At 33.2% G+C, this 16,759-nt stretch overlaps 1 protein-coding gene and 1 non-coding gene across 4 annotated transcripts; both read left to right on the forward strand.

The window, feature by feature from the left end:
- Positions 1 to 102: 102 nt before the first annotated feature.
- On the forward strand, positions 103 to 175 carry TRNAK-CUU (transfer RNA lysine (anticodon CUU)). Its single transcript has one exon. It is a non-coding gene; the product is annotated as a tRNA-Lys (tRNA).
- A 9,536-nt stretch (positions 176 to 9,711) lies between these two features.
- On the forward strand, positions 9,712 to 16,064 carry LOC11430165 (two-component response regulator-like APRR2). Of its 3 annotated transcripts, none has more exons than XM_024784554.2 (12): positions 9,712 to 9,942; positions 10,488 to 10,681; positions 11,538 to 11,617; positions 11,967 to 12,033; positions 12,277 to 12,323; positions 12,536 to 12,613; positions 12,697 to 13,233; positions 13,648 to 13,788; positions 13,894 to 14,181; positions 14,313 to 14,381; positions 14,737 to 14,784; positions 15,197 to 16,064. In XM_024784554.2, the coding sequence occupies exons 2-12, from the start codon at positions 10,552 to 10,554 to the stop codon at positions 15,356 to 15,358; spliced, it is 1,647 nt and encodes a 548-aa protein (XP_024640322.1). In that variant the 5' UTR covers positions 9,712 to 9,942; positions 10,488 to 10,551; the 3' UTR covers positions 15,359 to 16,064. The 3 variants fall into 3 exon arrangements, with proteins under 3 accessions (XP_024640322.1, XP_024640323.1, XP_024640325.1); XM_024784555.2 differs by having other exon boundaries at positions 9,713 to 9,942; positions 13,909 to 14,181; XM_024784557.2 differs by lacking the exons at positions 9,712 to 9,942; positions 11,538 to 11,617 and having other exon boundaries at positions 10,546 to 10,681.
- Positions 16,065 to 16,759: the final 695 nt, after the last annotated feature.

The following is a 16,759-nucleotide window of genomic DNA, read 5'->3' on the forward strand; positions in this document are numbered from 1 at the left end:
AGCAGAAGTGTCTATTCTCTCAAAATGTTACTAGCTAAAACACATTAAGTAAACTAGTAAATAATGAGTTATTTACTAATTAGCAGTAAGTCATAATAAGTTGCCCGTCTAGCTCAGTTGGTAGAGCGCAAGGCTCTTAACCTTGTGGTCGTGGGTTCGAGCCCCACGGTGGGCGATGTTTTTTTTCTTCCAATTATGTTTTTCATTTTCTCCACTTTCATTCACTCGTTCATTAATTAATTAAGCTAAGTCAATGAAACATAATCTCATTGAATACAACCCTGTTCTGCAGACTGCACGAGAGAGAGAGAGAGAGTCCCGTTAAAACATGAACAAAGTCCAAAGCTCTTTATGTTAAAGCCAATGCATGTTCGACAAATGCACAAAATAAAGCTCTGCTTCATGAGGACCGACATTTTTGTTTCACCTTAAGCAACATGGAATCTATATTTAAAATTCAAAAACATGACATGCAACAGACAATTCTTTGTTTCCTATGATGTCTTTGTGCCCTTGACCCCTAGTTTATACTCCCTCCTTTTCAAAATGACCGTCGCTTTAGCAAAAAAATATTTTTTAAAATAAATGTCACTTTCAGTTTTCAATACAATAATAACTTTTTCTTTTCAATTGTATCCTCCAATTAATACTTTACACACTACTTCCAAAGTATTACTTTTAAAACTAACCAATACTCCATATGTTTTTAAATATAAGTAAAATTGACTTTTTAGGTTATATATTTTCGGTAAACCTTTTTCTTTTAATCATTGCATTTCTTAATATACATTCTCTTTCTTTTAATCATTGTATTTCTTAATATGTGTGTAAACACCTAAAACGACACTCATTTTGAAACGGAGGGAGTAGTTCTAATGCATAATTAATGAGTATTTGAGCGTTGGATAAGTTTCTCTAAGTTGAATTTCTGTACCCTTCACTATTGATGAATTATGGTCATTTACTAGTTTACTAGCTAGTTTATCAAAGTAGGTAATAGAAAGCTTACGAAATGCTTATTAAAAAAAACCTACGAAATAATATTCAATATGGTCATTTGAGTATTTGACTATGTAGAATGTTCACATCTAAGCTTTTAGACTAATTTTTATGACTTTTTGGCACCATTATTAATTTACACACTTGAACAAAAACCTCACTAGTATAGCTTTTATTTGCGGCGTGTATATATATTTTCGGTAAACCTTTTCCTGAATCATAATAAAGACACAAAAAAAGTAAAACTCTATGATTGCATGCATTATTCATGATTGCATAAGAATTACTACTACTTACCACATCGTCAAGAGTAGGGATTACGGCAATATGCTAGTGTAATTAGGGTTTGACCCGTATAAGATCATAATAATTTCCTAAAATAATCGAACAAGAAGGAAACCAAATTACTAGCACTAGGTTACGGTAAGTAAATGCGGTTCTCAAGCAAAGTGGAAAATGAAAAGTAATTAGGAGTAATGAAGTGGACCAAACAGATGGGACGTTTTAATTTGAAAGTATCAACTCTTGAAGGACAATGACACCTTAACTAGGCGATATTTTTGAATTTTGGGTATGCGTCTTGGCCCTAGAAGAATCTCTAGTTTTAAGTCACAATGCTGGTGATGAAAATGATAGAACCTTTGAAAATATTGAACAACGCAAATAGGACACAAAAGATAACTATGGTATGATATTTTGTACGTGGGGTTTCCACTATCTCAAAGATAAAAACAAAACCAATCTTATATAGTAGACGAAATTGACTCAATTGATAAAAAGTTCTTATATATTTGCATGCAGAAGCGTGAATTCATTTTTCATTTTTGCTATAATATATCCAAGTAATAAAAAAAATATCTCTGTCAATGTTCTTTGAGTTTTAAGCTGTCTTGATCTTGATGAGCCCCGTCTAATATTTTTTTAGAGACAAGATAACTAAATGTCCTTTGTTTTATCTACCGGTTGGTATTGTTAGAAGAAACTATGGGCGATTGATGGTTTGGTAAGTTGTAGCGAGTACTGTTCCATGTACGATTCAACATTTATTTTTTCTTGATCTTAATTCCTCTACGTCATGCAATTTGATCTACCATCTATATTCGTAAATTGGGATAAGTTGTTTTGACTTGGATGATGATGACGTAACGTAATATTGGTAAATTGGCATCATGGTGTCTAATAATATAGTCTTTATGTGGGTGGGGTATCCTTATCGCAAACAAAACTTGTCTCAGCTCTCACTAAACCTGTGCTCCAACATGAAGATTCAATTGTTTGTATGGATGGATATTGGAAACTCACATATGCAAATGTAGGAATAAGGTTTTTGAATCCAAATCAAAATGTCCAACATAAGAATTTTAATATTTTTTCTTTCTAGAGTTGAGTTAGAATTTATGGACAATAATAACAATATCAGCTTTTGGAAAAAATCAAACTCATTTCCTTTTGGTGGTTTAAAGCTCATTCTATTGCTTTTCATTATCGCTTTCATGATTGGTGCCATAACCCTTTTCTTTGTCTGGGGATTGGTTAACCACTATTTTAACCATTGACACTCTTTTGTAATTATTGCTATCCTTTTTTGCGAGTCTGGGTATGCTCCTTTAGTCAATTTAAAGTTTGGATGCAAGACATGTGTTAAAAAAATAATGAAAGGTGGAAATTTAAAATTAAAAAAATAAGTATTTGTTTATCGGGACTCAATCCGTTTATTTTTAAGTATCATTTTTAGGAATTTTTTTTAACTTTATTAATTATATTTAAAGTTCAGAACAATATTAATTATCACTTTTTTGAAATTATCCCTAATTATTTATCACAAAGATAAAAATACGTGAAATGAAACAATAAATAATTTGGAGTGGACAATTTCTGATCACACCTAATTTTAATTAAAATTTAATAATAACGAAATTGCCCTGTTCACTTTTTTTTTTTTTAGAGAAAATTGCCCTGTTCACATAAATAGTTTACATGTTCATTGTACATAAAATGTGTTTGTGTAAGTTACATAAACTCAATTTACATGCACAAACTTTTTTTTAGGAATTTACTTACATGCACAAACTTAGTTTACGTAATTTTGGTAAACACAGTTTACAATAAATATGCGTTTATGTAAGGAGAAAAACAATTGAGATGATTTTGGAAGCAATTGAAATTATATTTCATTTTAAGGATATTTTGCCATTTTAATGTTTAACCAGAATTATCTAGTGTGTGACTAAAAATTATCGCAGTATCATAGAAAAACACAGCTGAATTAATCAAAAGTAATAAATTAATTGATTTGTATACATGTATAAATAATTTTAGAAACAATAATTAAAAAGGAGTGAATCTAGTACCACCTTTTTTTAATTTCATTCATCTAGATTTAAACATAGAACCTCTAATTTCTTATTTATTTATTTATTTTTTAACAAACTCTAATTTCTTATTTATTAACTCAAATCATTAAGTTATCGGTTAATGGTGCTTTACCCCATGTAATATAGGTCATTTTTTATTTTCCCCCTGTAAAATATTTTTTTGATTTACCCCCTGTAAAATATATATTTTTTGGAATACCCCCCTAATAGGTCATAAAAAAGTTATTTATTTATTTATTTTTTGACAAACTCTAATTTCTTATTTATTAACTCAAATCATTAAGTTATGGGTTAATGGTGCTTTACCCCCTGTAATATAGGTCATTTTTTGTTTTCCTCCTGTAAAATATTTTTTTTGATTTACCCCCCTGTAAAATATATTTTTTTTGAAATACCCCCCTAATAGGTCATAAAAATATATTTAGACCATTAACCCTTAAGTTATCTAGAGTCGTATCTTATTTATCCCACCTAAAAAATAAGGAGGCGTGCATTAGCAATCTCTATTCGAATTCACATTTCATTAAATATAACCACACTCATCTTCCATACTAGTTATATTAACAATTTATAGGCAAACTATTTGTTAAATACACTTGAAAGTGAATAAAAAATTGGTGATTGTGTTATAAAAGGATGAATGATATTTGAACATTTTTGTCAAAAGATCTAATAGCTAACATTCATATTTTAAGATGAACAAGCAGAATATATGAAATTCGAACATGGCCCATTATACAATGATGCAATGTCTTTTTTATACTCTATAGTCTATTTCCCATTAAAACTGGTTAGATTCCTTGCGCGTTACCTCTTTTATGGTTGCCACTTGCCATTACAAGCTTTGTAGTGAGCTGAACGATTGGTACGTGAGGTGGGAACGGGAGCTTGTGATTAGTACATGGTACAATTAAATTAACTTCCTTTTTAATTAACGAACTAACTACCATCTAGACATGCTTAAGCAACTCTCCAAGCTTAAGCTGGCCAGATTGGATTACTAAAATGCTCTTTTGATCACAAGCCATGACTTGTATTCGTTGATATGTGCTTAGTACATACATGCTTAACTTAAAATATATACTGTATTAGTACTCGATTGACATCTTGAAATAATAAATTCCTGTCCTTTGGAGGTCGTCTCATACTTTTGAAATTTGTCATGTCATCTATTCCGATTTACTTTCTTTCCTTCTTCAAGGCACCTACATATATAATTTCTTCCATTGAATCTTTATTTAAGAGATTTTTTTGGGGGGATGTGAGGATTTTAGGAAAATTCCTTGGGTCGACTGAGACTCTATTTGTTCACCAAAGGTGTATGGAGGGCTGGGGGCGAGGAAGCTGCGCGAATTTAATATTGCGTTTTTAGGGAAGTGGTGTTGGAGGATGTTGTTAGATAAGGGAGGGTTATGGTATCGAGTCCTTAAGGCTAGGTACGGGGAGGTTGTGTTGAGACAAAATCCTTATTTGATGTTTTAAAGATTACAAACATATTACATTTATTTAATCTTGTTATCTACTAATTCGTTTTTGTGAGAATTTGTTTCATGAGAATGAATTGAGAACGTTCTGGCAAAAACGATGAAAATGGAACAGTACATCAAAAGTGAACAAGTCTGCACAGCAAGAAAACATGGCTGATTATGTTTTAATAAATGTCTATTGGGCCATAAGAAAAGCTTTAAGCCCATTTGGAAAAGAAAGCCCATTAATATCTCATGGATAAGATCACATGACTTATTTAAGCATGACATCACTAAAGCAAAAGGACATGACATCATCAGCAGTGCGCAACAAGTTATACAACTCATTACAACTGGTTCTCTCACGCGCAAGCAAGCAATAGTGCTTTCAAAGCCAGGCAAATCAGAAAGAACATTTTGAGAACATTCTAGCTATTTTAAAGAAGAAAAGAAAAATCAATTGAGACTTTGGACAACTATCAAAAACGCATCCAACAGCTCTATTTTCTCCCTTGATCACCAAGACACTCCTCACCTATAAATACAAGGGTCTTTGAAGGTCATAAGCTAGAGTTTTGCAAGCTAATATCTCTCTAAGTGAAAATCATCACTGCAAACAAAGCAAATTCCAAGCTCCCTCACTATATCTCTTGGATCTTCTCTTTCGAATTTGCTATTGTAAAACTCAAACAAAGAATTAAGTATTTATTTGATCCAAACAAATCTCATCATACAAAGTGTGTTGTATTTCTCAAAGTCTATTGGGCTTAATAGTTTTGAGATAGAAAATTCCAACATTTCTTTTGCTAGTGTGCAAAGAATTGTAGAAGCCTGCTGAGGTTGATAAAACAGGTGTAACGGACTGATATGGTGTGATCAAGATCTTATAGTGCTGGTCAGAAGTTTCTGTTAGCAAGACAACTATAGTGGATAATCTCACGTGAGGTGTGGGGACTGAAAATAGCCGGGTTTGGTGAACCAGGATAACTCTCATGTGTTATTCCTCTCTCTCTCTCTCTCTCTCTCTCTCTCTCTCTCTCTCTCTCTCTCTCTCTCTCTCTCTCTCTCTCTCTCTCTCTCTCTCTCTCTCTCTCTCTCTCTCTCTCTCTCTCTCTCTCTCTCTCTCTCTCTCTCTCTCTCTCTCTCTCTCTCTCTCTCTCTCTCTCTCTCTTTAAAGTTACACAACACACACACATTATTACATTTATATTAATCTCCAGACCATTCTGGTCCAAGATAAAACAATTGCTTAAATAATTGACTAAAGATTAAAATCAATATATATTATTGTTTTATCATTATGTCTTATATTAATCATTCTCCAGAACATTCTGGTCTTTGTTAAAATAATCTTTTATTTTTAACTTAACATCATTTTTCTCATTCTGCTTATGATCATTCTTCAGAACGTTCTGTTCTAAATCAATTAATTGTTATATACTCTAATCTTGTTAAACTAACATACACCAAGAACACTCTTGAGTATAAAAATCTAAACTTAACTTTCAGGAATAATTTTTAAAAGGGTCACAATTCAAACCCCCCTTTCTTGTGACGTTTATTGCTACTTCAGGTTGGAGGTTGTTACAAGAGGGGGGGGGGCGTCACAATTCTTCGTGGTGGTGTAGGGTTGGGGGTTGGACGTTGGTTTGATGATAATATTCGTATAGTCGTTGGTGGAGTTGGGTCGACTTATTTTTGGACGGACAATTGGGTTGGTGGTGTTCCTTTAATTACCCTTAAAGGAACATCCCCCGCCTTTTTTATTTGTCCGACGATAAGGGGGTGACGGTGGAGGTTATGGCGAGCAGATGGTGGGGTGTTGGGGGCGGTGCTTGGGTGTGGAGGAGGCGCCTTTTTGCCTGGGAGGAGGAGTGTGTTACGGAGTGTTGTTCTTTGCTGCATGATATTGTTTTATAGGATGACTTTATTGACAGGTGGAAATGGCTGCCTAATCCCGATCATGGCTATACCGTGAAAGGGGCTTATCAACTTCTTACATCGGTGGATGAGCCTGTTGCTACAGGTTTATTTGATAATGTGTGGCATAAACATGTTCCGCTTAAGGTTTCTTTATTTGCTTGGTGTCTTCTTCGCAACCGTCTTTCGACAAAGGATAATCTTGTGAGGCGCCATGTCCTTCAACATGACGCTAACCATCGTGTCGGAGGGTGCGGTGGTCAGGAGTCAGTCATCCATTTATTTTTACATTGCGCCACTTTTGGCAATCTGTGGGTTTTTGTTTCGCAGTGGTTACATGTAACTTTTGTCTCTCCAGAGGTTCTCTGCGATCATCTTCTTCAGTTTGGTCATCTAACAGGGTTACCGCGATTCACATATTCTTTTCTAAAATTAATCTGGCTTGCTTGTCTCTGGGTTATTTGAAAGAAAATAAATAATCACGTTTTTAATCAACAGGCATCAACTTTACACCAGTTGACAGACAAGGTAAAACAACTTTCATTTCATTGGTTAAAGGCATGCCCGGAAACCTTTTCCTTCAGCTAACATGACTGGCGGAGACATCCTCTACTTTGCATGAGAGTTTTTACTGTAACTTTGTTGTTTTCTTCTGGTTGTTATTATTTTTTTAGTCAGTTTTTGACACTCCGGTAAACTGACTTTGTACAAACTTTGAGTGGTTCTCTTTTGCACGTCTTGTGCAAGATGAACCACTCCTTTTGATTTATTAATTCCATTTTGGCTTGTTCAAAAAAAAAATCTTAAAATATATAAATTTTCCCTAAAAAACTTTTTTTTTTTTTTTACATTTGCACAATTTTTTTCCCAATTAATTAAAATACAATATTAATTAAATTGAAAAAAAAAAAATTCAATCTTATTCTATCGGGTTTGTATATGTCATACGTGACACATATTTATTTATCCAAACATTGGGTCCATCAAATTCAGGAGTTAATTGGCATATTATGAAAAATTAATGTGCAGCTTAAGGGTCAATTTATATACGGGTAATTGTCTATATGAGACGTAATTAGTTGTAATTTATTAGAGTCGAAGAAAAGTCTGTTGGGTATTTTGTGGAGAAAGGGAAGCTCAGTGTTGAATTTTTCTTACATCACGATCACAAACAATTAGCACATGGGACGAAATAGGAAAAGTAAAACTCTATTAAGGGAGGAGGGTCAAAAGTCATATCATTTTTTTTTAGTAATTATTGGCATCTTGATTTAGCAAAGTGATTATTGTCTTTTGAGTTGTTATGAGCAAGAGGATACTTTGCCCGGGGCCAAAAAATACTTTTGTCTATCTTTTTGGGTGGTGGGGCTAATTTGATTTTGGAGCTAGTAAATTAATTCACTTAGCATCACATTACATAGGCTAAAACAAGTCATGCTGAGAAAATTAGAATTTTTTTTCACGAGAATAGGCTAATAACATTTCACTAATAACAAAGGAATGTCGAAAAGATGTGAAAAATAACCATAGATTAAATGATCCTTGTCAACACATATGAACAATCTTTCTTCCAAAAGAAAGAAAAGAAACACAAATGAACTTTCTTATTGATTTGTCTTGTAATAACTTTTGTTATTTTTATTTATAATAGCACATGCGTATTTTATGTAAGTTTTCCATATTTGAATGAATGTTATTGGTGATCGAAATTGAAATAAGAACTACGTGGGTGGTTTATTTATCATTAGAATTGCAGCGGTGATTGCTTATGGAACTTGTGCGTAGATGGAATGGTTAGTTGTTTTTTTTTTTTAACAAGTAAAAATGGATTATATTAACACTGTTATAACAATCTTCTCAACACAAAATATATCAAAAAGACTACTAAAAACAAGAAGTTTACACAAAATACAAATGGCTAGCCAATGATTAATCGTGAATGATTTTAGTAGACATACATTTTTTTTTCCTTTAATCGTTGAATGATTTTTGTAGAAAGCACTAATCATTCTTTTTAAAAGCAAAAAACAAAGCATATTTACTCTTTTTTTTTTTTCATAAAAAAAACATATTTGAAGCTATTCGTAATAAACCCCCATAATATTAAAATTTAAGAATAATGTTAGCAATTGTCTAATACAGGCATTCCAACACATTTAATTTCTTTTGGTAAACTCATACGAGTCTTATCAAATTTATTATTAACTTGTATGATTTGTTTGATTCATGGGTTTTAATCAACAAGAGAGAATATGTTGAAAAATCCATGTTGAAGAGTTCAAAAATGTTATTTTGATGTAAGAAATTTTGACATTAAGAAAACAGGAGAATTGTTGAGTTCAAATCTACACACTCTTTATGATACACACTTCTGCACTCGGCCTTATTAGTTAAGATTTATCTAGGTTTAGTCTAAATTTGCTGACATTTCATATGAAATTTTGAGAATTGTTATTTTGACATCTATAGTTGTTTCTTAGAAACACATGAAAATGATAAAAAAAACTCCGCGGTAGTTAAATACCATCGGTTGTATGCTTTGAAGTCAACGGTAGTTGACTACTGCCACTGGGGTGTTTTTGATCATTTTCATGTGTTTCTAAGAAACAATGAAGGTCAAAACAACAACGGTCTGAATTTTAACCAATTAAAAAAAGTAGGATAAGAAGATAAGATTTGAAACTTAAAATTGTATTCATATAAGTCTCTTATTACTTTAGCGGTGAGAGTCCAGTCAATGCGTTCAACCTGATGTCACAATTGTAACTTCTATATTTTCATAGAAGAATGACATCAAAATGCGAGAATTCGCACTTTAATATACGACCAAACATACCTTAAGTCTTGAGTTCGAATCCTGAATGTTTCCGATATTATGAAAAATGAGGGGTAAATTTGGAAAACGAAGGTTGAAAAATGTATGTATTAAGTGTAAGAAAAGTTGATCGACCTCCATAATGAGATGTTACTTTTTTCTGCATATGTTTGTGGTTCTCTCTCTTTCTCAATACGAATGTGACTGTTCAGAAGTCACAGACACTCTTCAACGCGCTGCACTTACCTCTTTCTCTCTCTCTCTCTCTCTCTCTTCATGCTTTCTCTGTTATCAATCAATGAACTAAATTAACAAAGACCAAAACTTTACCGATACAAATTCGTGGGCCATTTTCTTTTCAGCCAAGGTATTATTATTTCAACATACATACATAGATGAAGAAATGCTTCTTACTTTCTCATATGCATGTTCATTCTCTCTTTCTTTTTGGAGAAATCACTTGTTTTTGTTTCTATGTTTTTTTTTTGTTCTTTGGATTATGATACGTGCATGTCATGATAAGTTTGCAACTTTGTCTTCTTGTGGTGTTATTGGAGTTTTCTCCACAAGATCTCTTAACTGGGTTTTTCTTACTTTGTTATTCTGTCTCAAAAAGTTATTTACTTTGCTTCAAATTAGATCTTTAGTTTAGAGTTTACCAATTAAAGGACAGTTTTTTTTATTATCTTTTGTTTATGAAATGCATGATCTGAATTCAAAAAACATGTTAGTATTCTACATTATCTATTTTTATTTTACCATGTGAATAAAGTTAATTTTTTTAATCACTAGAGTTTCTGGTTTTTATTATTTTTTTTAGTTTTTTGTCTTATGTATTATTAGATTAAAGTATAGTTAGTAGCTTCTTTAATCAAGTTTGTAATTTGTGATCTCATATAATGGATCTTGCAGAAGAACAGATTGGTATTGATCTGTTACTTGTGTAGAGGACTAGAAAAAGGATGCCAAACCAGCTATGGTTTGCACTGCCAATGATTTACAAGGATGGAAAGATTTCCCAAAAGGACTTAGGGTTCTTCTCCTTGAAGGAGACAACAATTCTGCTTCTGAAATAAGAACAAAGCTTGAATCTATGGACTATAATGGTAAAATAAATTGATCCCTTCTATTTCGTTTGGCTTGCCTCACTTTTTTGTTCACTTGAATTTTTTTGCCACTTTCCTTAACAAAGAGTTGGTAAAGATGGTCCCTTTCTTTTCCACAGAATGGCATCTTGTAAGTGGCACTTCTTTCAATAGGTCCTTATGTTATATGGTTCTCTGGAAATTGTGGCCTGTGGTTTTAGTTGCATGTTGTAAAATAGAAAGATTCATACAGCACTTTTTTTTAAAGAAATTAAAAAATTCTTTTAGCCTTTTTTTTATTTTTATTTTATTTTTATGCTTGATGTTAGCATATGTGTGTGGAATTTGACTCTAGAGGGCTTATAAAGGTGTTAAAATTCTGCTTTGAGATTAAATTGTATGTTCTGAGTGGTTTAAAAAATGAAAAGTGGTCCAAATTCTAAAGGTATTGTGGATAAAAGAATTGTCATGATTCCGACTTTATCGTGGAAAACTGAATTTATTCTATTTTTGTGCATTTGGATTTTTGTGACCTTTTAGTTTACATGCGAATATGCATTAGTTGGTTGCAGAAGATGTGTCCCGGGGCACTCTTTAAGCACCTAAAGCAGTAAGATTATATAAAAGTTTTTTGTGTTTATTGCATTGGAAATCGAAATCTTTGACTTTTTTAAAAATAATTTATTCATTAGAAATCCTTAAAGAGTGCCTCGAGGGCACCCTTAATTAAATTATATCCTAAGAACCAACGTTAGTTTAATTTGATCTTTACTGTGATATTGAAATTCATAGTATTGTTTTGTGTTCCTTGCTTCTTTAAGTTTCTTATACATACATGTTCATTTCTTTAATTTGTTAAGCCTCGGTTTCTACACAGTTTCTACGTTCTACAATGAAAATGAAGCCTTGTCAGCAATCTCAAGTAGTCCCAAATGCTTCCATGTTGCCATAGTGGAGGTAATGAACTTTCATTTTCCACGAGCAAAAAATAAACTAAAAAGAATTTTGTCTAGTAGGCTAATTAAAATGATGTGAATATGGAGAACTTGACGGTTCTCTTGATTATATTTGTGTCCTGCAGAAGTTTAGACTCTAAAAGATGCTTTCTGCAAAGGATTCATTTGTCTTTCAATTTGTGAAAATCTAGTACTAAGCGAAGTCAATCTCATCATATGTGTTACTCGTATTTATCATGGTTCTGCCTTGATCATATGATTTATATGCTGTAATTGATCTTTTTAAATAGTTAAAATGGTTCTGCCTTGATCATATGATTTATAACCTCGTGCGTCCATCTGAATTGCAGGTGAGTATAAGCTGCCCTGATGGAGGTTTCAAATTTCTCGAGAATGCAAAAGACTTGCCAACCATTAGTAAGTACACAACCGAGCCTAAGTTGTCTGCTCTCATAAGAAGATCCATCCATGTTGAGGGTGTTTACTAGTAACCAAAATGTACTTCCTAGAAGTTGAAGGAAAGCCAATATTCCTTCAAATCCAATTTTAACTGTCACTTATATATTCAGTATTAGAATTAGTGATACTTGTAAATTCCTCTTTCTTTTAATTTATATGCTGTTAACTTTCTAACCATGATACTTGCAATTTTTCTTGTAGTGACGTCGAATAGTCAGTGCATAAACACAATGATGAAGTGCATCGCGGTAAGATTTTGGTTATGACATCCTAGTAATGTATTGGTGAATCTCCTTAAAATTAGTAATATAATGAAACTAGATTTTGCATTGTTTTTTAGTTCAATATTTTATGGATATGTTATCTTTAACTCATTTTAGTTAGACATAAATTACATTTTCATACCGTCCTCCTGATTTTTGATGCATACACGCTGACTCTTCAATGTTTCTGTTTATAGCTTGGTGCAGTTGAGTTCCTCACTAAACCACTTTCTGAGGACAAGCTGAAAAATATTTGGCAGCATGTGGTTCACAAGGTCCGCTGATATTCATGCTTTCATTTACTATGAACATTATATAGGCCAAATAGTTTCTAAAGTTTTTGAATTCAATCAATCAGGCATTCAATGCCGAGGCAAGCGCTCTGTCTGAATCACTTAAACCGGTCAAAGAATCTGTAGAGTCCATGTTGCATCTCCAAACAGACAACACACTACATGAAAGTACAATATCAATAGATTTAGATAAGGTGTCCAAGTTTAGTGATAATGAACATGAGCATTCTGCGGCAAGCGATAAATATCCGGCTCCTTCCACCCCGCAATTAAAACAAGGGGCAAGGTTAGTGGATGATGGTGATTGCCACGAGCAGACTAATTGCTTAATAGAAAAAGAAAGTGGGGAACATGACAGTGGTGAATGTAAATTTGTCGACACTTCATGTGAGAATTTGAATGCTGAAAGTTCTCCTCAACCTACAAAACATCTGATTAAGGAGGAAGAAGATTTTGCCAAGGGTTCCAAGGGTGAGGGTGGTGCTTCATTGAATCCACTTAATAAAAATTTTCTCGGCGACGCTGGTGGCAATACATCTCTGAATAAAACAAGGGTTTTTAACGATCCGTGTGAGAATAAAGCTAATCGGAAGAAGATGAAAGTAAGATGCATACTATTGGTTCTTATCATATACTACAAATTTATGAATGTAAACTTGTCTCTTAGTTGCTAAATGCTGACATGAATACCTATGCTGCCCTTCCTCTTTCTCTGTACCATTTGCATACACATGCTCATGAAGTTGTTATCTATGGCACTAGCATGGTACATAAATACAAATTACTTCCCAAGTTTTGTATAACTGGTCAATATTCCCAACATGATGTATCTGCATGCTTTGTGTTCTTAAACAATGCGTATGTAGTAAACGTTTCTTGAACATAATATATTATCTGTGTAGTTTGTGGCATATCCTTAATTTTTCCAATTTGAACATAATATATTTTCTTGGCTGTATAGTTGATCAACCAGTATGATTATCTGATTACACTTATGGTTCTTGGTTTTGGTTCAGGTAGACTGGACAGCTGAGCTGCACAAAAAATTTGTGAAGGCAGTGGAACAACTAGGTATTGATCAAGCCATTCCTTCTCGTATATTGGAGTTAATGAAAGTCGACGGTTTGACAAGGCATAATGTGGCAAGCCATCTTCAGGTAATATATATATATATTTTTTTTGTAGTTATATGTATGTCACTATTCTGGTAATGATAAATAAAAATGACATATATATGGTCTCGCGTAAAGATTTCGTAATAGATTTTTGTTGAACAGAAATATAGAATGCACAAGAGACAGATCATCCACACGGACGAAGATCGAAAATGGCCAAATCGAAGAGATCCTATGCAAAGGAACTATTGTATGCAAAGACCGATTATGGCTTATCCACCATATCATTCTAATCACACCTTTCCTCCAGCTCCTGCATATCCCATGTGGGGCCAACATGGAAGTCAAACAGCTGGTGTACCGATTTGGAGTCCTCCGGGTTATCCTCTATGGCAGCCTACAGAAAGTTGGCATTGGAAGCCATATCCGCCAGGGGTAATCTTTTTATCCGAAACCAAAGCAGGATATACATTTTTTCCGTTCATATGTTTGGCTTGTTTGCGCCTTTGTGACATGCGATGTAGAAATCATAGATGCAGTTTGATACGAAATAACTGATTTTTCAGGTGCATGTGGATGCATGGGGTAACCCAATGTTGCGCCCACCTCAAACTCACTGTATTCCATACACTCAAGTAAGTATCAGCAAATTGAATACTTGGTTTTGTGAGTGTCACTATAATATTTTTATATGTCAATAGTTAATTCAAGCATGTGTATATAATTTATCTTTGCTAGTTATTTAAGATAGGATTAAAATATGTTTTGATGTTATCTTTGAACATACAGTGCTTCTATTGTTTTAATATCTATTTAAATTCTATCCATTTTTAATGTCCGTGTTTGACAAAACACATTTTTATTTTTAGTCTTCTCAAAGAACTAAAATGACTTGAATTTAAATAGGGACTAATTTCCAAAAAACATCATATGTAAGACTTCAAATTATTTCCAAAGTAATTTTGATTAGATATTTTCATCAAACTGCAGAATATGGCTGGGATGCACAATGCTAAAGCAGTGGATTATAGTTATCCGGTAATGCAGTTCTTCCCTTTTATGTTTCCTTCAACTTGATTTATAGTTATAGCTCAATGGACAAGTCAATAGCTGTTCCTACAATGTGGTCGACCTTTAATTGGTGTGTAATACTGTCTCTCTGGTTGAGTAACAATTGTAACATTAACGGTTTAGGTGTAATATTGTAAAATTGATACTATTGGTTGAACTCTGCGGTCAAATCTTGCGTTCTAACGAATCTCTAAAATCATAAGTTTGAATAATAGAAAGGTTCTACAGTCGCACTATAGTTGGAGACATAACAACAATTGGTTGAACTCCGCAATCAAACCTCGGTCACATTCTTTGTTTGCGTTTTTCGTTACTGTTATCTTATGAACCGGATTTTTGTTCTAACAATATTTGGAATGTGTTATATTCATTGATGCAGGCAGAGGAAGTGGTGGACAAGGCTGTGAAGGAGGCAATAAACAAGCCATGGCTACCTTTACCTATAGGCCTCAAACCTCCTTCAATGGATAGTGTGTTGGATGAACTTTCCAAACAAGGCATTCCTTTTAGCAAGAAGAGCAAGGGCTCTAGACCATGCTGACTTGTCCATGACTCAAATGGGTCCCACCAAACAGTGCTAGTTACTGTTGATGGTGGTGGACAGACAAACTTGCTGGCAGACATGCATGGGCCAATGCCATATGGACTGTTGTAATAATCTTGTATCTCTCAATTTTACCCTCTTAGGCTCCAACCAACCAGAATGGTAGATTAGATTAAGTTGGGACCAGTTATTTTTCCCCTGTGGTCCCTACCATAACACAGACACCTTATGTAGCTTCTGGGAAATGACATACAATGATGCATGCAACAAATGGACATGACATACATGGATGATGATGGATGATATCTATTGCAACTTGCTAAAACCAAAAAAATAAATAAATAATTGGTAGCTGAAAAATGGCCACACATTTGTTGAATTGAATGAAGCTATTGTGCAAAAATGTTGCATGTGGTTGAAAATAAGTTCAGATACAAAATATTGATGGAGATTGTGACCATCAATTGAAGTTTGTACCTATCTTTTTTGTGTTAGTGTTGTTGGATCCGGGCCTAGTAGAGTTATCTAATAATGGAAAGGTTAGGTAGGAAGTAGGATAATGTTTTGATTGTGAATAAATTAATGATGACTGATTGATGAGTCCTCCAGCCTTTGGCGGATACTAACTTGTCCCTCATTACCAATTTCATTATTTTAGCTCTTAGCTAAAATCAGAATTGAAGATAGCATGTAGCAATTATTATGAGGTTTCCCATTTCAAGTTCTTTACACAAAACTGATTATTATCCCTTTCTTGCTTATATAAAGATTCTGATCATATTAGAGAACAAATAACAAACACAAATCAAATAAGATTGCATCCTATGTTATAAGTCAATATATGCTTCTTCATGTGTTACGATTACAAGGCTAAAGTTAGGGATATTCATATCCAAATTAAACAACAAATCAATAATTTTCTTTAAGATCTTGGTGGGTGGCAAGAGTAAGAAGAGCTGAACATCATCACCATCCTACTTAATTAGCCTAAAAAAGCTTAAAATAAAAAGAGAAGAAAAAGTTTAATTTCGATTTGTGTATCCTTCAGAAATATAGTTTTTTTAGAGCTTATTTATTTTTTTGTAGAAAACTATGAAGCTAATTTATAATCGTGCATGACACGGTCACACACTAATAGTATTATAATATATCATTCATTCTTTTATTTTTTTTAATAAGCATTCTTTCGATTCTATATAATATATATAAGGGGATGCATTTTTACTTTAAAATTGAGACACTTTTCTCCAACTCCAAGTAATCCCAAAATCTCCAAAATATTCTTATGTATTTTGTTGCTCTTTCTATTTCTCTTTCCCATGCAAGGCTTCTTCCTCCAATTTAATCCTTTCTCATCTACTATATTAATATATGATTTCCTTATTTTTCTCATGATTG

Source organism: Medicago truncatula, chromosome 5 (assembly GCF_003473485.1).
Source record: "Medicago truncatula cultivar Jemalong A17 chromosome 5, MtrunA17r5.0-ANR, whole genome shotgun sequence".
Classification (NCBI taxonomy): domain Eukaryota; kingdom Viridiplantae; phylum Streptophyta; class Magnoliopsida; order Fabales; family Fabaceae; genus Medicago; species Medicago truncatula.